Source organism: Vigna angularis, chromosome 4 (assembly GCF_016808095.1).
Source record: "Vigna angularis cultivar LongXiaoDou No.4 chromosome 4, ASM1680809v1, whole genome shotgun sequence".
NCBI lineage: Eukaryota > Viridiplantae > Streptophyta > Magnoliopsida > Fabales > Fabaceae > Vigna > Vigna angularis.
In genome coordinates, this window is record NC_068973.1 from 34664734 (window position 1) to 34688605 (window position 23872).

Here is a 23872-nt window from a genome sequence, read left to right on the forward strand (position 1 = left end):
TTATTAGGATAAATTATGAATGACTTTATTGATTATAGTTCTTATTATTATCACCTTTAGTTGTTTTGTTAGGGGTTTTCTTTATAGCATGAATCAGCCATTGTTCCATACATATATGTATCACTCTATTGGTTAACTATCATTAATAGTTTACCTGTTGTTGGTAATCTAACAGGTATGTGTTTATGGACATTATTGAAACAACGGATTGTTTTCCTTTCTAATTATTTTATGTAATAACATGTTAATGTTCCTCTCTCCATGTATCAAAAAGTAATTAACAATTTTAGAAATCACCACTATATATTGATAGTATTATTTTATAAATGCAATCTTTTGACTTATCTTTACATTAATACTTAATTGTATTTGGACCTCTAGTAAAAGTTCATCCATTATTTTTCAGCATGTTAGACTTACATTAAATTATATGGGGTGACATTTGATTGTTTTTTCAACATTTAAACTCAATAAATGACATGCTATTATGCTAATAAAAGTTAAAATGTGAAAATATTTGCAAGATTAAATTAGAATCAAACAGCAATACAAAACTTTTCATCTTTATAAGTAAGGTGCACCCAAATATACTATGATAAAATATTATTTCGAAACTTTTTCGTACTTTGTTTAAACATGAGTTATAACCTAAAATAAAGTTTAAAACATATGAAATAAATTATATATATATATATATATATATATATATATATATATATATTATTTTTAACTAATGTTAAAAATTTAATTTTATTGTTTATAATTTAACATAAAGTCAGCAAACTAGCCATGAAAATAATTAGAATTTAAAGATTAATCCAAATAAAAATTTGTGAAATAATGAAAAATTGTATTAGGTATAATTTATTTTTTCCCAAAGTTACTCATGAACTTTTTTGAATTGTTTTACAGTTTGAAAAAAGAAAATATGATGAACAATGGAGAATGTAAGTGAAAGTAAGACAAAAAAAATATAAATGAAAATGCTTGGTTAAAAATAAACATAAATTAGGAAAAAAAAGTAATTAAATGAATAAAAGTATATAATTCTGAAACTCATAATTTTTCTTTTTCTCTATCAAACCTTCTTATTTTTTTCACAATTTTACCTTATACTTGTTTTATCAATCAAAGGGTAAACATTTTCCTGAAAGTAAAATTGTTGAAAGTGTGTATATAGTTCTTGTATTTGGTCATTGATAGTTTAACCTTATTATTTAAAAGAGTGAATAGAAGAAGGAGTTTGGTGAGCTGGAGTATGGAGAACAATTTAAACTCACCACTTCCATTTTCAGTCCAACATAACTTTTAAGACTGAAAGCCTAATTCAGAAAACACCTTCAAGCATTAACTATGATGATTTATTTTACCAAAAACATTCAAGTACACAATCATATAAAAAATCTAAATAATAAAAAGTCAAACAAAAACAGTTACAAAGTTATTATGTTTCAACTGTTTTTTAAAGAGTAAGAAACTCTTTTAATTATTTTATGGCAAGAGTATGGTGCAGTAAAAAAAAAGAACAAGAGAAGAAAAGAAGATAAAGATAGAAATGAAAGAATGTGTTGATAGTTTGTAAGATAAAAATGATTTACAAAGAATAACTAGTTCAACATATTTTTTTCTTTTTACATATATTTGCACATAATAAGTACATGAAATTTCATAATTAAGCTAATCATGATTTATAATAAAAAGAAATTCAGAAAAAAAAAACAAATGGAGGAGAGATACTAGCATATTTAATTTATCTTAATACATATACTCATTGTATTTATTTATTTCACCTCTGCTGAACTGTTTTAATATAAAATCAATAAAATGAAACTAATTTATAATGCACAAAATAATAAATCAAATAGAAATTCTTGACCAGTCAATATTTTCTTAAGGATAAGACCTGTTTTCTCTTTAACAAATATCTTTTCATTTCATGTGCTTGTTATATATAGTAAACAATTATTGAGCTTTTTTTTAGAAACACTATTTTTATATACAAAATGAAAAGAAAAAAAAATCATGGTCACACTGTGTTGAAGCAAGAGATAAAGAGAAGCCTGTTTTTCCAATTAGATTAGGTAAAATGATTTATTGTTGATGAAGAGAATGTAAAGTAATGTAAAATGTTGAATTGTGATAGAATTAGTGAAAGTGAAGGAATAAGTAAGAAAAATGATAATTTCATGTACATAAATTTTTTACATTGACACTAATTTTAATTTTATTTTATTTTTGTGTCAATTGAATGTTGATTTGTAAGATTGTATCATTACTCCATAAGCAATGAAATGAGTTGTTATGAATATTATGAAATGAAGATGTCAGATGCATGTGTTGTGGGGTTAAGTTTCAGAAATTGCTGAAAATGTATGTTTGTTTCTGTATAAATATGTCAGATATGGAAGAGAATAATAGTGCAACAGAGTGATGCTGCCATTTCCTCAACCCCTTTTACCATAATTGCTGCCAAACACCTCTTAATATCAAACTACTCAATTACACTCCTTTTAATTTTATTAATTAAATCACATTCAAAAAATAAACTTAAAAAACTTTATGTAAAGCTTGTAAGTAATTTTAATAAATTTAAATAATTTTTTTAAACACCAAGTTAATGTATATCTTATATTATTATGACGTCTATGAAAATAACACTAACTATCAAATTAGTATTAGATAAAATAAATAATGTCATCATGGTTAACTTGTTAATCAGGGTTTACTAAACACCATGTTAATAATGAGTTCTACATTAATTATTTTTAAAGAATTTTCTATTATCTATTTTCTTTTAATAAAAAAATTATGATAAGTATTAAGGTATGTATTCAAATGTTTTTTACATCTCAACTATATTGTCATAAAAAAAATAAAAAAAATAAAAAATAATATGTATTTTGTTACTCTTCCATTCTTACTAAATTCATAAATATATTATTGGCCTTTTACACTTTTCTTAATTATATATTAATAATGTTTAAGTAATGGGTATAATTATAGAGTGTTTTGAATTTTTTTTTATATAAATTAAAATTTACTTATTTACATATTAAGAAAAAAATTAAATAAATTATCCAATAAACTTTTATAAACTAAATTTAGTTTAAAAATATTTTTTTATTTATTTTCTACTAAACTTCTTATAGAAAAACTTATTGAAGTTATGACATGCTATAAATTTTCCACACTTATTGTTTATGTCCATATATACCACCAAAAGCAATATTTTACCATTAAAAAAAATACTTATAATTTTTACTTAAAGTTTTGTTTCTAAGGATTTACTCTTAATCTTATTTTATATAGTATGTCCATTTATTAATACAGCATCATCAATTTTATTATATTGAATTTACTCTTTCTTGTACCCTTTTATCAACCCCTCACAAGTTCACACAACACTGTGGGCCAGACTTTATAAGAATTAATTGTCAGTTTTTTCCCCCTTAAGCTTAATTAATACTTGTGCCACAAAAGATACATGATAGGCTATTTTACCCACTTGAAATCCACTTTTTTCAAAAAGAATTGACTCTATTATTTTATTAAATAATTCCCCAAGTATGATATTTAATCTTCATAAGATTGAAGCACCTCCTAACTTTAAATAAATGAAAAATATATTTATATTAAATCTTTTGGTTGCTTCTTATCCTTCATTAACTATATTAACTATATCATAGGAATCTTTTTATATTAAAACATACTCCTTACTTACCCTAACCCATAAGCTTCTTCTTTATACTATGATTCATGAGTTTAATTTAATCTTCACTAAACTTTCACAATTTTAAATTATTGAAAAAAAAGATTGAATTGACTCTCACTATTCAACATTTTCCTATAGTTAGATAAACAACTGATATATAGTTTTTCTTCTAAACCCTTCCATGTCTCAAGGGGGAATTTTCTTGATACTGCTTTTTTTATGTCCTCATCCATCCTTTTCTATGTCTATTCCACCATATACTTTTTACTATATGCTACAAAATTATAGATAAAAAGGTATAATCTTTATCCTTCTATCATATTCAGTGTTTACCCTATCATAATCAATACAGCAAAAAATATGTCTATTTCGTTGAATAGTTTTCTAAGGAAAATTTTCATCTTTAGTGGATATATATCTTATCTAATAATCAACATTTTAACTTTTCATAAATATCATTAATAAAATTATATTTGATTTTATGGTTTAGCTTTAACAGTATAATTCTAAATTCTTCCAACATTTGGATTTGAATAAAAACCAAATAACCAGTTTTATACGTTTCTATTCCCTCTTAATTTAAGAACTATTATCTGTCTTTATCTTTAAAAGATTAATATACGTAATAATTTAGTGTACTTAATTAAATCAACACGTAGTAAAGACATTTTTCCTTTCACTGAGCTATAACAATGCCAGTCGATAAAAGTTTAAAACTTTAAAAAGATAAGTTAATTAACGTCAAAGTGGTAATATAAACATTCAAAAATCATTTCAACTATTATTGTTGAAGCCAAAAATATTTAATGCAATGTTTTGGATTTCTTATAGAAGTGATCCAATCATAGTTAATTACGTTGTTATTATTATTGAAAAATTCTCATTATTATCTAAAAGTCTAGCATTCCAATACTTTATAATTAATTATATTAGCTTTTAAAGTAAAAATTCAAGGAGAAGAGAAATTGATCCCATTGAAAAGAAATTAATGAAAGCTCGAACATGCAAATTAAACAAAGTTCTTTCATTATCTGTAAGTCGACATATTGTTAAGTGTACTCTTATTAAATTTGTCTATTCAAGGGAGATTAATTATATACATTCATATATTTTAGTTAAACTATTTATGGAAGAAACATCTAGAGAGACTTTATGGTAATTGGTTTGATTATATGATCAGGGCAATCTATATATAGAATAGAACCATTAGACTTTATGATTTGATGAATTAGGGCTATGCATTCAAGGAGATTGTCCTCTATATATTTATGTGATTGAACGTTGTAATAGAAGCATGTTCATTGCATGTACACATATTATTTATTCAGATAATTGTATATATAGACTATTGGTAAAATGATTACTGAATCTATAAATATAATACACACATCAATTATTGTTTTCATGAGTACAAATATGTATATTTTCAAACCAAACCACCACAATTACTTCTAATTAACCATATTTGATAATGGTGTAGAAAATAAGACTAATATTCATAACCACTTGAATCCTCAACTAGCTATAACATAATTTCCAAATGAAAGAAGTAAAAACATGAACATAACATGAAAAAAATATTTTCTTCTTGTTGGAAGAGCCAGCTATATACCTATATTTTTTAATACTAATGTTACACAACCATATAAATAATTTAAAAAATAAAAACACATGTTATCAATACCATTTATAATAAATTAAGACTATAAAATAAATCTAAAACAATATCTTCATTGTTTTGATAGAACACCAATATTTTGGCATCACAATTTTTTTTTACTATCATTATCCTTCGTTACCATTCACTTTTTTTTTAAATACAAAAGTTAACTTAAAACCATTTTATCTTTATAAAAATTATCAAATGTTGTCCAAACATTTTTCCTTTCTAATAATGTAACAAAAAAAAATACTGGTCAACATATATCATCAGAAAACTTCAGAAAACTTGTGAAAATGATTCTATAAACATTTGATTAAATTATATAAACCCTTAAAGTTTGCATGAGTAGAGGATAAGTTTCTGCAAGAACCCTGAATTTAATTTTGAGTTTCTTCTTTGGCATAAAACTTGGCTTTAAAACTTTAGCTTTATTTATATTGATGAAAATGGGCACACCAAAGAAGAAATCATTGAATATAGGACACAGCCATTATCATGCCATGCTTCCACGTTAACCCCAACCATTCACTCAATACCAGTTCACCATACATTCATTCCACTACTCCACCTTCCACATGCAATCACATAACTCCTATCTCCTACCCTCATCTAAATCTCTCTCTCTAAAACATAGCATTATAAGAAATTTCTCAGTCTTTTTTTTTTCTTTTTTTTAATATTTTAATTAGTTTTCATCACAATATTATATATTTTAAGAATGGTGATAAGAAACATATATAGTAGGAGGTTACGTAGCAGTATTATTACTTGGTTGATAAAGTTGAACAACCTGCCTCTGCTGCTTACACCTTATTGGGAAGTTGTCAGTGTGGGGGACTTCTTATCACAGGACCACGTGGCACCTCCTTTTCTTACCCACTCAAAAATTGAATAATTCCACTCCTTTCAATTGCACCAACCAAAATTTAACCACTGATTAAATTTAACGTCGATATATATATATATATATATATATATATATATATATATATATATATATATATATATATATATATATATATATATATATATATATATATATATATATATATATATATATATATATATATATATATATATATATATATATATATGTATGCAAAAAGTGGTTGCAAAATTACTTATAATGAACAAAAGTATTTCGGATTCAAACATAAATCATGATACGTTCTCTTTTACGTACTGAAAATTGAAAAAAAATATATAGAAAAGTTTTACTATTGTTAGGTTGGCTGATCTGCCAGCTCATGCTGGGTAAAACTGCAGTGTTCAGTGGGGCTGTTCATGCTTCCATGATCATGTGATAGGGTTCTGCATTTTGTTTCTGCTTCAAAATCTGAAGGGCATGCATGCCAACATTATAAACTTCAACATGCATAACTTCTTTTACTTCGGCCACCACCTAAAATTTTCCGACAGTTTTAGCATTAATTAAAATCTGTGTACTTTATGTTTCTTTCTGGTCCAAGATTTGTTTTTTTCAGAATATTTAACATAACTGTGTTGTGCTTCAAATATTAAACTTGAATTTGCTACGCTTTTTGTAAAAAAATAAGGTGATTAAACTGAGATAAAAGTTCGTAACCCCATCAACTTTCGGGAAGAGTTGTTCCAGTTTCCTCATAAATCAACCAACTGCAGTTGTTGCAGTGGCAGAAAACAAATCAAAACAAGCATATAATTTCTGACGCGGTGGTTTTCATGAAGTTGAAAGTTAAATCCGTTGTTTAAAAATTACAGCGATCGAATTCAAAAGATGCGAATTCTGAACACGGTCCGTACAACGTTGGGTACTTGTAGGTTTCCACCTAACTGTTTAGATGCCGAATTTTATCCCCAAAAAAGAAAAGTTACGACAGAAGAACATTAATGTTCCTTATTCGTACGTATACGATACGAATACGAGAGTGAATACGTGGCCATGGTTTTCAGAGTTCAAAGGAGGGAATATAATACGTACGGTGATTGTAGCCATTTTTCTCGAAGAATCTGTAAAAAAGCCCTATCCAGACTTCTTCAATACTCTCTCACAAAAAGGAGAGGGAGGGAAAAATATTAACATCCATTTTTTCTTTCTTTGATTCGAAAGTATCGGTTGGTCCATCCCAAAAAAGAAACCATAGGTGGCACTTTATAATTCGTTTCAATGGAAATCAGTGTGTTGGACATTTTAATGTTGTTTTAAATAAAAACCAACGGTTTGAATGATAGACAAACAAATAAGTTTGAGATTATAACCACTGTGTGTGGTTTCTGGGAACTCTAAATGATTTTAATATTATTACTCATTATATATTAATAATTCCACTGAAACGTGAAAACCCAGTATTTTAAACTTGCCGTGAGTGCTAACTCTTCCAAAGCTCACAATGAATATAGCTTACTAGTAAAACTAGCAGATATTCACAATAACCATGATCATAATTTCTCTAAAGTTTCATGAATCATGTACTTTAACCTACATTGAAGTATCTTTAGATCATAATTGATACCTTAATTTCACGGATCATGCTCAGATTGATCAAATTTGTCTACACATAGACCATGTTAATTAAATCGAAGAATTTGCATACATAATGACTTGTTCATGGATTTTATATACATGCTCTAATTTTTCTTCTGTACAATCTCAGGAGCATGCAAACGCAGAGAAATATCTGATTCATAGAGCAAGCAAGAACCTTATAAAAGGTAAAATACACACACCAGACCACACAGCACTTTCACTTTGTAGGTTGAAGAATCATGGCCTATTCTGGCTATCACATAGTGGGTTCTTTATCACTCATGCAAGAATTTGTACGGTATATATATATATATATATATATATATATATATGTATGTATATATATATATATATATATATATGTATGTATATGTATACACATAAGCAAGAAGCAAAGGATTATAGTTGTTCTCTGATGTGACAAGAGAAAACCTAAAGCCTGAGATGTTCTTTTTATGTGCTTACCTAATAATTCTGGTGATTGAATTCAACTGTAGTAACCTGTTAGCTCCTAAATCGAAAGGGAGGGTGTGCATGCGGGTCGCATATTTCAATACAGATGTAACATTATTTCAATACAGTTTAATTAATAAGGTTAATTAATTATTGCATCCAAACAAGAAATAGATTCTCATAATGTTTTGATTCATAATGGTGTGAGTGGGAATCAGAAAAAGGGTGATATGATAAGTGTGATATAGAGTCTAAAAGGGCTATATATATGAACTACTTGTAGTTGTACCAAAAGGCAGACACTGATGGTGTTATCTCATAAATGGAGGGAGTTACATGTTTGATATTTCTTCATCCAAGTCTTGTCAACAAGGTAGCTGGCTACTGTATGTAGCTATTTACTTTCTTCAGTAACATGATGCCTTTTTTGGTACAAAGCTTTTCTTTTCCCTTTGCCCAAACCATCACTTCCTCCTTCATCTTTCTTCTTAATTAATTTCCTCAACATTCAAGAGAAGAAAAACATCCACATCTTTTCATGGTTTGCTAGTGATTGCTTATGTGTACCAGAAATTTCTGTGAAGAAACTGCTACTGCTACTTACAACTAAAATGTGGGGATTTTCTGCTAAGTATATAAACATTTATATTATGCATGAAAATCTTAAAAGTATTAGCCAGATAAAGAAAAGTTTTCTCTTCTGGTTGCATAAATATGCATATATATATTAATCTATCCTAGTTTCAAAATGAAATTATCTATAAACTGCCCTATTCGTTCTTTTATCGAAAAAGGCAATTTTTAGTAATACTTGTTTTCATTAATATCTGCATTTTGTACCATTATTTAACAGTTGGACTTCGATTCTGCCTGCAAAGAAGCACATGGCGTGGATAAATGGTTGTTCAGCAATAACTATTTTTACACTGTTCTTTAAAATGTTCTATCATCATTTCTACTATTATAAGATCAAGATTCATTCATTAGTTCATCCCACACATACAACCTCTAAATTTATTTTAACTAATGATTTGTATGAGTAATTTAGGTAATAATTTTTGTATTTGTATGAGAACTAAATTCAACTAGCTATAAACAATACCACGTTCATCTTTCTATCTGCATGTGATTTTATTTTAAATTAACTTATTTCAAAATGCTTCTTATAACGTAGCCAAACCTATATACAGCTGTCCTCATAATGTTTTCACCAAAAAATCTGTATTTATAACATTTTCCTGTAAAATTCAAATAAGAACTATGCTAATATTTTGAGTTCAACATGACACTTAGTTTGAGATAAATATAGCACACCTTAGTTTACAAATACCTATATATATATATAAAAATAAAAATTATGAGAGACCTAATATGCAGAAAGGAAAAAGATGACAGATTATAAAAAGTGAGCAATCTCTTGAACTAATCTGATGAGTGTAATTGCTTATTGTGATGAACAGCAATGAAAGAAAGGGAAAAAGAAATTATTAAGAAAAATCCAATTGAAGAAACAGAGTCTGTCTTTGCAGTGATTGGATATATGTGGAATGGTCTGAACCAGAAAGTTCATAACCGCGTGCTAATTTTTGTCTGGCGGTCCTAACCTTACACCTTGAATTATGCTAACCAACATCATATAATTAATGTGGTACTTATTATACCTGATAGGGCTATTCATAAAGGAGTCATCAACATAATAATCCTTCTATAAAAGCATGGGATGAGTATATATATAGTGTGTGTAAGTTTTGTAAATGCAAAATTAAAATTTTATATTTGACTTAATTTTTCATAGCACAGTCATTTTTGGTCTCTTATTTTTTATCCTGGATACCTGCTAGTCTCTTTTACTCTTGTTTCCTTTCTTATGAACAATTTTTTTTTAATTAGGTGCTGATACCAACAAAATATTGTAGAATGTTATTAAATAATGATGTGTTTAAATGTCAGCTATTTAAACACTTAAATAGACAGTAATATTTACTATTTTATTTATTATTATTATTTCTTACAATGAATATTCTCGTGAAACTCTTTCTCTTCAAATATTCATTGGAAAGGATCTAAATAAAAAGAAGAAGAAAGAATGAAAGTATTCAAAAATTCATTCATAAAGGTACATGCTTTCAAGAAGGAGAGTGGCGAAATTAAGAAATGCTGATCATTGAACTCTTTTGTTAAATATAGAGAGGAGTCTCACTCAGTATAATTAAAGCAATTTCTAGAAAGACATACAAATCGATTCTTAAGGTTGACAATATATTTTTATTTGGTTATCAAAGTTTATGTTACATAATCTAGTTTATATATATATATATATATATATATATATATATATATATATATATATATATATATATATATATATATATATATATATATATATATATATATATATATATATATATATATTTATACACACACATACAAATCATATGATGAATATTTTTTAGTATGAAGCTGATATAATTTAAAGGGCTAAAAATTAATATATCCAATAGTTAAATTGTAAGAGAAGACTATGTCATAAATTTCTCATATTTTAAAGACTAAATTATGTACGCGCTAAAATTTCATAGTCAAATCAATATAAATAGTTTAATTTTCTGCCCTCTTTTTCTTTTTTATTTCATTCTTTGGTCTATCTCCTTCAATCGTTCCTGTATTTTCGGGTTAAAATTTTAATCATCTTAAGGCAACTTAATCTTTAGATGTTCTTGTTTGTCTTTATTCACCAGTGCTTAGCTATATAACTTAATAATTCTCCTCTCCACCGTGGTTCCCGGAAATCACACAATCCAAAGTAGAAAGACAAAGTTATACATGTGTTTTTTCTCCTATGCTTAACCATCTACAAAGTGAATTTTTCCTTACTTGATTATGCAGACATTGTGGTTTCTTTACATAAGAAAAAGCGCAAACGGAAATTTACAACAAAATTCGTGAGCTAACAATTATCAATAATTTGTTTTGTATTGTTATTATTACTTTCAGATTATGTGTATAATGCAACATAAACTTAAATCAGAATATTTTAGTGTGAACTTTTAAACAATGATATATTGAAATTTTCATTTTAAATATCCAAACAAATGACAATTTCATCTATTCATCAATCATTAATTTATATTATTATAATATTAATGTAACATTATTGCCTTAGTTGTCAGGTTATTATTTTTCATTTTTCTTTTGTTATTTCCATAAGAGCAAAGTTCTTCAGAAAGAAAGGCGGATCCCATTAGTGATATAATTTAAAAAATGCGGGTACATTTACGACTAGTTTTCCCTCTCCTTGCTAGTTCCTACCACCTTCACATGTTATTGGCAAATCAATGTTAAATGAAGGAGATAAATCTTACTAAAGGGACAACATAAGAACTTCATAAATATGCACCCAAAGAGATGGGGAATGGGTACAAACGAGGGATATAAAATGTCAATATCTAAATTTATGTTTTAGGGAAGGAACTCACATCTTAGCCCCAAACTATATCTATCGCCTTGGTTTTGCCACTTGTATGAATTGTAACCACACTATCATAGTAAGTCTATATAAGAGGCTAATTTGACACTTCCCAGTACACTTTTATGACACAAACTGATACTTTAAGGAGATATTGCGACGCTTCCCCATAGATTTTACGATACAAACATGATAAACGAACATATTTTTTGCTTACATTAATACTAATTACAACAGGTTCATTAAATAGATGCACCACGGGCCTTCTGTGTCTGTTTTATGTATCACTCGGCTTTTGGAGTGGCATCCAATCAACCCCTCCCCGAGTCAGCGAATCTCAGTATCCAAGTCAAAAGTTTGCTTCTAGGCAGAGAATGAAATTCATTTTCTATCCTCAGATTGCATGTAAAGATTTCACCAGCTGAAATATTTAAGACAGGTAAAATAAGGTGTATCAAAGACAAGCTGTATCCTAAAGTTATATTATAGCATTATAATGAAACTCAGGAGATTCTGAAAAACTACCAGATTATGGAATAAGGAAAGGTTTCAATGTTTTGCATGCTCTTTCATTCTAGTTCCCTTCAAATTCCTCTGCTGCTTGTATCCATATGGAATGGGAAAGCGAAGCCTGTTTCTGGGAATACTCTTCTCAAATTTCAGATCTTCTCCTCTGATCATATAGATATTCCCTGTTTCTGGTATGGTTAGGTCAGCTGGATTCCTGTTGACCATGCATGTGTTTCCAGAGATGATTTTACATGGCACTGGGGTTTCATGATTACCATTAACTTTCAATTTGCGCTGCAGTGATGTTTCTGTTTCATTACGAGGCCAGCTAATTTGCTTGCCAATTTTATTCTGCTGGGTAGATATGGAGTTCTTCAACTTTTCCTTCTTTCCAGATTTCGTTGGATTTTGACCATTGAAACCAGTAGCTCTTACTAATTTCTTATCATGCGGAGTCGATGACGATGCACCAAAGGTTGGAGGGCCAACAAAACAGCCATGCTTATCTGATAAGAAACTTCTGTTGCAATAATCTGAAGATGGCCTTTTCACGGTACCAGGGGGCTTAGACGTACCAATCTCCAACTTAGTATTGCAGTCGCCAGGATAAGAGGGCCTTTTGAGCATTTGAGTACTGACACCAACATCAAAAGCTGTTCGGGACTGCATGCCTGCATCCATAAGGCTGAGCAAATGCATGGCTGGTATTGTATCATTAGAATACAAATCAAGAGATCCCCTCAAATTTTGATGAGGCTCCATTCCACTATGTTTGCAAGGAAATGAATATTCTCCATTCATCCTGCTGAAGGTTTCAGAACCTGTATTCCTACTAAGCTTTTCTAGTCCAACAGCATTCAGATTCATGTAGTTAAGATCAGTATCCCTCTTCGTGTTTTGCTTGTGAAATGCACCAGATTGGAGAGAAGTTATGTTCATGTTACAACTAGGATGCTGAGAAGAAACAACCCTCTTGGGTAAATCATATCCTGGGGAAACATGATTTGAAGTCAAGGATGCCCAGATGCGAGAAGCTTCATCATCCTGATGTAAGATATTCATGTGTAAGCTACATCCCCCAGGGGCTTGAAAAGTCGCATTAGGGGATCCACGTTCTTCAAAACTCCCATTCAACCTGCAATTTTGAGAACTACCAAGCTGATTAGAACCAATAGCTGAAAACTGTAATCCACCTGATGGCTTCTTTTGGGACTGGGAAACGTCAAGCCCAAAGGGGGGTTGAGGAGGGCAGAGATTATTCATACTCAAATTGTTTCCATCAAATGGAGTAAAGTAATGAACAGGCTTTCTTTTGCCAGGCTTCACATTCTCTCCTCTTGTGATCATGCTGTTTTTCTTATGTTTTCCCTGAGGTTTCTCCTTTTGGCCATCTTTCAACAAGCTCATCTCCCCTTTTTTGTGTACAGTGGAGCCACCAGCAATCTGTCTTTTCCTTCCAAGAGATGGTTTTTCTAACGTGGAGCTTCTATTTTCTACATCAGGAAGACACCTCTCATACTGATTCTTCGCCAATAGTTCCACAATTTCCATGGGTATATCATCTAGCATTCCCTGCTCGGACACCTCCAGTGTTTGTTCACTGTATCTTTTCACAAAACCTAGTTGGTCCACAGCTTCGATAGTCTGTTGTGTGTTTCTTGAACCATTAATTTCCTGAAAAAATAAATTATATTCACAGAAAGTTTAAACTTTGAGAAGCCAAAATGGTTCACAATTGATAAAAATAAAAAGCCATTGCAAGGGAATTTTTGGGCACTTACTTCGAAATGAACTGCTTTTCCTGAAAGAGCATTGGTTGGGTTCTTGGAAGGAATGCTTTGCCCTCCAAAGACATTATTATCACTGTCTTTCCACTTAAGCTGCGGTACTTTGGAGGTTCCATCTTGAAAAGGTATTGAGAAAGGTAGATGACTTTCAATCTGATGGATACACTTTTTGTTGTAAACATGTGCATCCACCAAATAATTGTTTAGAGAAAGATGAAGTCCCTCTTCCAGTCCTTTTCTATTTAGCAACCCTTGGGCAGAAGGAATTTGAATTGTTAAAGGCATAGTAGACCGGACTTTTTCCCCTGAATATGCATTGGAATCTTGTACTAGCATGTTATTTCTTTGCCAGGATAAAGAATCCAGCTCCACGTCAGTTTGCAGCATTTTCCCCTTTGCTTTGGACAAATTGAATTCGTGTTCCCTTCTTAGGGAGTGGGTAGGAAAATTATCCGTGGCTTTGCCAGTGAATGCAGGAGGAGCTAATCTAGAAGAATTAGTTTTAGATGCATATGCCTTTTCGGTAGTATGCATGGTTTCTTCATTTTCTCTGTGCTGTCCTACTGGTTGCTCAGAAATCAAGCTATTATCTACACCTTGAATCTTTTTGTTTTTCTTCTTACTGATTATACGGCTTCTTTCACTTTCAGTCTTATTCCAGCGGCCCTTTGTGGCATCTTGTAAATATATTCCCTTTGATACATCTTTGAAATTGGATCTAGCATCCAAAAGAGTATCAGTTGCTTTTATAACGACCTGTGAGTTCTGAACTTCATTTTCAACCCTCTGAAAACCCATGTTTGTAGGTCTTCGTACCTCATCCAGAGGAAACTTCCTTTTTCTCGGACCTGTGCTTGTCAAAGTAAAACCTCCTTCAATATCCCCCTTTCCTGGCAAAATTGATTGTGCCTGTGAAGCTGCAGAGGCATGTGAAGTACCGAGGGATACAGATTCTTTTATCAAGTTTTGCTCAGTCTTCAATTCACCATTGTCACTTAATAAATCAGACATCAAGCGCACCTTCCGAGGCCTTCTACGAGATAAACCAGTGGACTTTTCTGAATGATGATCCTGAAAATCATTTTCAACTGTATTGTCTATACTTCCTGCAGTTGCAGTATCATTACAAGCAACTAATTCAAGAGGAGGTCCACTTGGGTGATCGTCTGTATTGTTCACCTCCTCCATTACTGTTGCTCCTTTCCTAAAAACTGTGCAAGCTTTTATTACATCATTCTGGGATTGATTAGCTGCAGTTATTCCTCCATTACACATCTCAGAAGAGCTCTTCTCCGTGCATTTCAGATTGCTAAAGAGCCCGGGAAGAGAAACTTCATTACTTTCACAGTCTGTATCAGGAAAAAACAACTTTTTCTGTAAATTACAGTCTTAGTAACCAAAAACATACTAAGATTATAAACAGAAATCTATCACTTATATAATACAAAAGAATAAAAGCAGTGCGGCTTGACTTGATTGTTTTACCTCCCTGTCTGTTGAGCCTACCTTTCTTAGTAGCGCGCACTTCTGGTGGTGTGAGGTCTGGATAATTTTTTGGTGATGGAATACTTGTCACTTGGTGGTTGAGATTATCCTCCAAGCCACTGTCAAGGTCTGGGATACACACAGAAAATCAAATGACATACCAAAAAAATGATAAAAAAAAATATAGAACTGATATTTAAATTACCAATTATTCTGCTAGGTACAACTCCGGCTTTACTGCCTTTCTCATTACTATTTGGCAAGAAATCATTGATGCAGCTCAGGGCAGTATTAAGATCAATTTCTCTTCTCTCAACAGCATCAAGCATTGGATCTTCCTGAATACCAGACTTGAGAGCTTCATTATTGCAATTGCTACCAGATCTGCATTCAGTACTGCAACAATTCAAGTCTGTCTGTTCGTCTTTCTGGATGTCTTTGGCAGCAATTTCTACTGCAGAGTTTTGGCATCGCCTACATCTATATTTTGGTGCATCTAATGGTAGAAACGATGGTTGTTTGTCAGACTCGTGTACTTGAAATGGCCAACATATTTTCCAGTCTTTTCTGCGAATTTCAGACACATATCCACTGCACTAACAATAAAGTAAGTGTTAAGGATCCTAAAAGGGAACCAAGAGAAAGATTATTCATTCTAGATTTAAGATATCATTTAATTTCAGTTTTCTTCTTTGGTTGATGAAAGAGTTCAATAACTGAGATGCACTTCCTTTGCGTTTGTTCATGTTGCTGTCTAAATCAGAATTGGAGTTTATCTTAATAATTTGCACAAAAAGATTTGCATTTAAGATTAACATAGGTTACTGAGATAAAATTTTGATTTTGATTGACGAACAATACCAAAAGCACCTATGGAATTACATATACGTTTTGAATGTCGACATATATCCTTAAATTCACTAGAAGACTAACACTTATCGACATTCTGTAAATCCAAAACTTTCCGTAGGTGAGCATTCACCACACATTTGATTCTTAACGAGATCTAATTCCCATGCATTAGTCCACGGGCTTTGAACTTTAAACTGCCAATAGTTACAAACAACTCTAAGCCGCTATTAGCTAATAAACTTTACAGTGCTACTAGTTGCAATCATCTGTATGACACTATTACTGTACTATGGTGGTCACATACATTAGGAATTTAGGATCTCATCTAATAAGAAAAAGAAGTTGTAAACTGTTGACATCAATTACAAGATACTAAGCACTAAGTGGATGGCAGACATAAGCTGTATAACACAAATTTGCTTCCCTCTCCTCCATCTCTTGACAAAATAGTAGGATAGTAAAACTATGTAGCATCAAGGCCAACATACCGTATCGAGAAATGTTCACATTTGCCTGCATCCCTCTTGCGAGTAGACTCAGCAAGATCTATGGAGATTGAGTCAATGTGAATATACGACCCCATAAACTCAGTGACAGTATTTAAAACCACCTTGAAAATGATTTTCCACAGCTATGCATGCACATCCTCAAAGTACAAGCAAGCACCTAGAATCTCAGATTATATGGTGTTTCCTGCCAACACAACTTAAACTTATAAAACTTGAAATGGAAACAAAGGATCAAACAATTAAGTCAAGAGACATCGTCAATTAAACGACAGTAACACTAGAACTTCAACAAAAAACTAAAAACACTGCTTAATCAAGCTTTGTATAAAATTAGGGTTTATCCAAATCAGCTAACAAATGAAAAGGAAAACAACGGCAAACAAGGGCAAAGTCCACGAAAAAATAATATACAACCAACCACGACCTCATACACAACGATTAATCACATAAAATAACAACCTCCAACATTATGAAAGTTCCTAAACCCTAGTTTTCCACTCGATAAAACAACAACAAAGATGCTCGAAGTCAACAATTGAACATTTGAAACGCAACGGCACAGAAAAGAACCCATACAATCCCTTCACAGACTAAAACATTCACACACCAACAGTACCAAGCGTCTCGCTAGGGCTTTTCAAAATCAAAGGCCAAACTGGTAATCTCCCAGCGAAAATACCGACTCAGTGTATGAATTAACGCGATGTTGGAAAAAATGCCCATCATAAACGCATGCAAGGAGCTGAAACCAAACGACGAACCGAAGCGCAACAATCCACAAAAGCCTAAATCCTAGGGTTCACCGACCAACACAAATCACCTCTTGTCCAGAGATAAACGAAATTAACGCGGCAAGAATTAACGAGCAACAAAAACGAGAGAGAGAAAAATTATAAAAAAAAAAGCGTGAAATGGCAGCAATAAAGCGAGACGCAGAAAAAAAAAAAAAAGAAACGCAAAGCAAAGCAAAAGCTGAAGTGGACACACCATAAACAGTACAGTGACCTTAATATCTAAAACAAATCAAAACACGCTCAAGAGCATCCAAGAACCGGTCCCCGATCAACACGGAATCAATCACCGAGTTGAAAACCGGGGGCGAAAAGGAATAATCTGGAGACGAAGGCCCACCCGAACTCACCTGCGGAGCACCACAGACGATCCCTCCCGCCTCCTCGCCGATTCGAAACGGCTCCGCGAAGAAACCGCACCGAAGGCCAGCGCATTCAACGGCTGAGCTACCTGGAGCAGCTCGGAGCTCCGATTCCCTACCGTACGAGCATAATTTGACTGAGAAGGACTCAGAAACCCTAGAGAGAGAGGGCTTTCGATTCTTTCGGATGAGAGAGAGTGTGCGCTTGTAAGAGAGAGAGTGAGTGAGAGAGAGAATTTTTATCCTCTTGTCCTTGGAAGAAGGCGTGTTTGTTTTGTATATTAAAAAAACCCATAGCGAGTCATGTTTATGTAGGATCCATATGCATAGAAATTGTAGATGTAGAGAAGAGAGAGTGTTAGGAGAGAGACAGCTCCATCCAATAATAAATGAACACGTGGCGTAAATGTGCGGCTCTTATCGCTAACCATTTATAATGGGGTTTGTGGAGCGAGGAAACCCTAGGCTGAAGGTGAAAAAATAAAAGCGGGTACAGTACTCGCGCGTGTTCCTCACGCTCTCCCTTTTTCAGCGTTTTCATTTATTAATTTGTGCCTGTCGTGTCATCCAAGGTTAAAAGTGCTGCTCATGCCCTTTGCACATTAAACGTTTTTCATTGGTGCGTGGTCTGCACCGTGCCTAGGAGAGAATGGAATTGGGTGCGGACTGGGACAATATTTGAAACCCTAAGTTTTTGTTTTTTATTTGGTTTTTTATTTAATAAATACGGGGCGTTTATGTTTTAACCCTAAACATTTTGCAGCAGACACATCTCCACCCTGTCCCAAACCAGTAATGGTGTTGGTAGATGTAACGTTAGAGTTTGGCTTTTTGATTAAAAGAATGACACTCTCAACTTACGTATTCAAATACGAAGAAGAAATTCGAAATTTCGGCATTTACTATATACAATTTATAATGGGTACACGATGTTGTCCATAAATCATAAATACATAGTGACACGTTTCAAACTCATTTATAAAATTAACTATGACGTGAGATTTCTTTTCATTGAAATAATATGATCTCTGCTGGATAATAAATAAGCGAATAATTACAAAAATATTAACTTTTGTATCCATTTAGCTCTCGCAATTACTGTTTAAGCTCACTTCAAAAATAATGCCTAAAAAGTGTTAAAATCAAGGAAACGTATTTAATGATGCGCAATTATTTATATTTTGACAGTACTGTGTCAATTATTTATGGCAAAGTTGTGTAAGAAACATGCTGATAAAAGAATTTAGGCTGAACGTGAATATTTTGCCTTTATGGAAGTAGAATAATTTAACGAGTTAAGATGGTGGTGAGTTAATTTGTAAATATAAAAGAAAAAGAAAATAATGGTAATTATTATTCCCACTAAATGACAGAGAGAGTAAAGAAATTGCAGTAGTTTTGGATTTAGTTTAGTTTTGATTGTTGAAATGACATGTAGAAGAGTTAAAAAATGATAGAAGCTATGAATCTGGAAATAAAAGTAACGTTTCCGAATTTCGGGCAATTCCATCTATATACGTCTCACTTTTCTTCCGAGGTTTCATTAATGTACGGTGAATAGAGAGAACAACATTTCCTACAGAAAACACCTAGATCATAGTCTAGATTACCATTATTAAGTAAGGTCCCGTTTTATGCAATAGAGAAAAGCCATTTCCCACATATGTATATACGTGGACTTTACTTCACCCCAAATTTCTCTTCCTACACCTTAATTTGTAGCAAAAATCATGCATAAATTATTCCTATCTTACATGTTATTCCAGCTGGTAATAATAAGTAATTTTCTTAAGAGAAACATGATGATGAAGATTTATGGCAAAGAAACTGGACTCTATATCTTATGTTTTTTCAATCTTTTTATATATAAATTGGTAGGGATATATACCTTCTAATATTGGGGTAGAGGGCCCTATGTGCCACCATGCATGTATATATATACCAATAAATAAATAATGTTATAGGGAAGTGTCTGCATGACCCATGTGATCATATGAAATGAAACCAATAAAATTAAAGAAAGCTGTACAAAAATCACACTTGTCCAAAACCTTCTACCCACCTCACGTACCATCATCTTATTTTTACCCAAATAAAACGATCCATCCATATAACCCAAAAGTTCCATTTATTTTTTTCCTTCATCATAAAATCTATATTTTTTTATTTATTAAAAATGTCGAATCTAGTGCTTTTCCTCGACCAACTTTAATGCGTACAACTTTGCATCCGATGATTCTCATTTAAACATCTCTCTCTCTCTCTCTCTCCCTCTCTCACTCATATATATCCAAATTAATTAGTACAAGCTGGTTTAATCATACCAATCTAAACCTACAAAAAGAGAGTCCTTCTCTTCACGGAATATTAATATTGTTCTTAGAACTGTGACATTGATTATCAGTACTATGTAAGTACTGACACATTTCTTTACATAACCATCTATATATAACTCAGATTCACGTATTCTTGGCTATCTACCAACTTACTGTCACCTCTTCCACCTATTATAACTGATAACAAATTTAACACTTCTCACTAATTCACTTACTTCCATGCTATCTAATTTACTATACAATTTAATAAACACTTATATATATACTTCGCTTATCTAACAAGAATTCCCTGTTACAGTTAGCCGTAGACTGATGGAACAAGTCTCAGTATGAAGTATGAACTATGCAGGATCCTCCCATAAATTTTTATTAATATATATATATACAGGTAGATAGTGTGTGTATATATGTACATGTGTGTGAACAGATGTTTAACAGATGGATCCATTGTATCATTTGGCTGTGTATGGATGCGAATTACATGAAGCATTGTTATTAATGTGCAAAACAAATGAAAATTCTACTCAAGGTTTACTCAACAGATGATATTATTTATTCTGCATAAAAAATTGTGTCCTTCATCAGTTATTCTGCAGTAAAACTTGTATGTTTTGAAAGTCTGTGTGCTAAACTTTACCACCTATAGCTACATATATATATATATATATATATATACACACACACACACACTAGTTTTTACTAACCCTACTGTTGATAATATTTCACACCCTTGTTTAGTTTGTAGCAGTTATTTGTGATGTAATGGCTATTGGGTTGGTGAGATATGCAAGCCTAAGATAATTTAATACTTTATATAATTTTGTCCAGTGTTAAATTTTATTCCTAAATTACTATACTGGATATGTATATCATAAAATTTATTCTAAAGAAACACTAAAGGCACACTAATTATATTCATATGTACATAAAGAAAAATATGTGTGGGGCTTTACTACAAATTAAACTAAAGGTTCATAATTAGTTAACCTTCATTAATAATTCCTCCTGAAAAACTGAAGCATCTTTTATTTAATTTTTTTTCATTTTTAGGTGAAAGATGAATAATTAATTTGAAATAAAGGAAAGATAATTAGAAAGGGTAAAAGGAGTGATAAAATATATTATATATATAGAAATGTTGAATAGGCTTTTTTTTTCTAAATTTCATTATCTGTCACGTCATTTTCATGTCTCTAATAATTCAGAAGGCTCTTATCTGATGAATTGCCAGTTTGTACCAGAGCTGAAGGTACCTGCTGTTTGGCAACATAGACTCGTAATACGACACACTTGGGTTTTTTTGTGTGATACCCCTATTGGCAGTGTTTGTAAGTTGGTGGCTAAACTTTTCTCACCAGTTAAGATCCATCTGGTTTATTCAGAGTAATTAATTAACATTAACCGAGTTGATTATTTAACTAATTAATGAGAAAAGGATGATTAGTTATAGTTTGTAGAAGAATCTGTGTATGTGGGATTTGTGTGGATGAAAATGAAAGAGTGAGAAAAGGGATAAAAGGAAGAGAGAATGATATTAGGCATTAGGCATTAGGAAGAAAAAAAAAATGGTGATGAGTGATGAGAGGCAAAACTGGGATGAGTGTGTTGAGATGCAGAATGGGTGTGGGTGGGGAAGGGTTGATGGAAAGGACAGCACTAGTTGTGTTGTGTGTGTATTATATATATTTGTAAAAGTTACCTCTTGCCAATGCCGACTCAATGCGCAATTCAAGGCTTTTCCAGTTCTTGTCCTAAACCACTTAAATCTTCATCCCTTACTTAGTACTGTCATAATTAGTTTCTAAGTTTTCTTATATAATACCACACTTTACTATTTAAACCGTGCAATTTTTTTTATCATGTTATTAGTGTTAATAAATTTATTAAGTGACATTTGATAAAAAAAAAGTAAGAAAAACTAGTGAGATATATAGGAAAAGTTAAATAAGAAAAGGAAAATACATATCATAAGTTTTTGCTTAATTAATAACCAGTTCTGAATTTTTCTAGAGCGAAACTTTGTTAAGTGTAGGATTGTATTTCTATATTATTTTATTGAAAAAATTAATACGCTTATTTTGTAAACAGTATTTATTTGTAATGATTACATCATACATGATACATGATGTCGTACATTCTAGCATTCATAATCAAATGGTGAACATTTCGTTGTTCACAAATTGTGAAACAAAATCTAAAATTAGAAAAACAGTGTAATTTTAAATTCACAATGCATGAGATGTTGCAAAAATGCGTGAAAAATTTAGAGCATAGAATATTAATTGATGTAATTAAGGATTAATGAAAAGATTGAAATAATTAGTATAAGTAATACGTTAAAAGGAATATTTAGGATGATTAGTCTGAAATAATCAAACATGATATAACATATAGGTTAGGTTGTATGAGTAGTTTAAAAATAAGTAAATGTATAAAAATAAATTGACTATTATTAATGAAAAATTGTATTAAATGAATTGTTTATAATTAATTAACTATTCTATATATTTCCGTCTTCACTTCATGCACACTTGACTGGCTATTTACAAGATTGAAATGTAAATTTTCAATATTACACTTTTTATATTAGTAAGTTTAATTTTACCTAAAATCTCATTTTTCATCTTCCTAATGTGCTTATTTGATCAGTTGGTTCTTTCAAAATTTTCAGAAATATTTAATACAATATTTAAATTGTCTTATTATATATATATATAGAGAGAGAGAGAGATTTACAGTAATATTAAACAAGATATTGAAACATTTATTTTATTTACATGTTAACATATTGATATTGATTTAACAGATTTAACTAAAAATATGTATTATTTTTAAGAAAAAAGATTAAATTCACAAAATGATATATCCATTTTAAAACTATATGCATATTTAAGCTTTTAAGAAGACTGTTGTTTTAAAAATTTTAACACATAATTATGCATTTCTTTCAATTATACTTTTATATGGAGTTGAGTGTTTAATATTTTTAGTATACTTTTAATAATATGGAGTTTTATATTGTACTTATAATGGAATATTAAATGTTATTTCTTATCTTTTCATTTTTGACACTGTAATTTTATTTATTTTTCATTTCTAAAGCTGAAAATAATATGATTATGCATGCTTCTGTTAATTTTCAACATTATTTTTACATTTTGAATTAATTTATGTATATATTTGCATTAATGATGTAAAAAAACTCTCATAATACTTTATTAAAAACTTATTATATTTATCCAAAAACCTGAAAACACTGGCAGAAATAAATAATATAATAAAATAGGAACGGAAACTTTTCGTACAGATGAAATCGGTAGAAATCATATAGAAAATTTCTAAATTTTAAAAAGGATAATTTAAAGTTTAGGATATACAGTTAAATGTTTTCAATTTTGCTGTAAACCTTATAAACATCCAAAATCTGAAGAGGAGTAATT

The 23872-nt window shown here is 30.8% G+C and overlaps 1 protein-coding gene across 5 annotated transcripts; it reads right to left on the minus strand.

The window, feature by feature from the left end:
• Positions 1 to 11692: 11692 nt before the first annotated feature.
• Positions 11693 to 18386, minus strand: LOC108321838 (protein EMBRYONIC FLOWER 1). Of its 5 annotated transcripts, none has more exons than XM_052876145.1 (7): positions 18085 to 18386; positions 16923 to 16980; positions 15788 to 16173; positions 15604 to 15711; positions 14092 to 15446; positions 12326 to 13984; positions 11693 to 12221 (listed from the first exon to the last, which is right to left on the minus strand). In XM_052876145.1, exons 1-6 carry the CDS (start codon positions 18167 to 18169, stop codon positions 12350 to 12352), a joined length of 3627 nt encoding a protein of 1208 aa, XP_052732105.1. In that variant the 5' UTR covers positions 18170 to 18386; the 3' UTR covers positions 11693 to 12221; positions 12326 to 12349. The 5 variants fall into 5 exon arrangements, with proteins under 5 accessions (XP_052732105.1, XP_052732104.1, XP_052732106.1 ...); XM_052876144.1 differs by having other exon boundaries at positions 15583 to 15711; XM_052876146.1 differs by having other exon boundaries at positions 15583 to 15711; positions 16923 to 17127.
• Positions 18387 to 23872: the final 5486 nt, after the last annotated feature.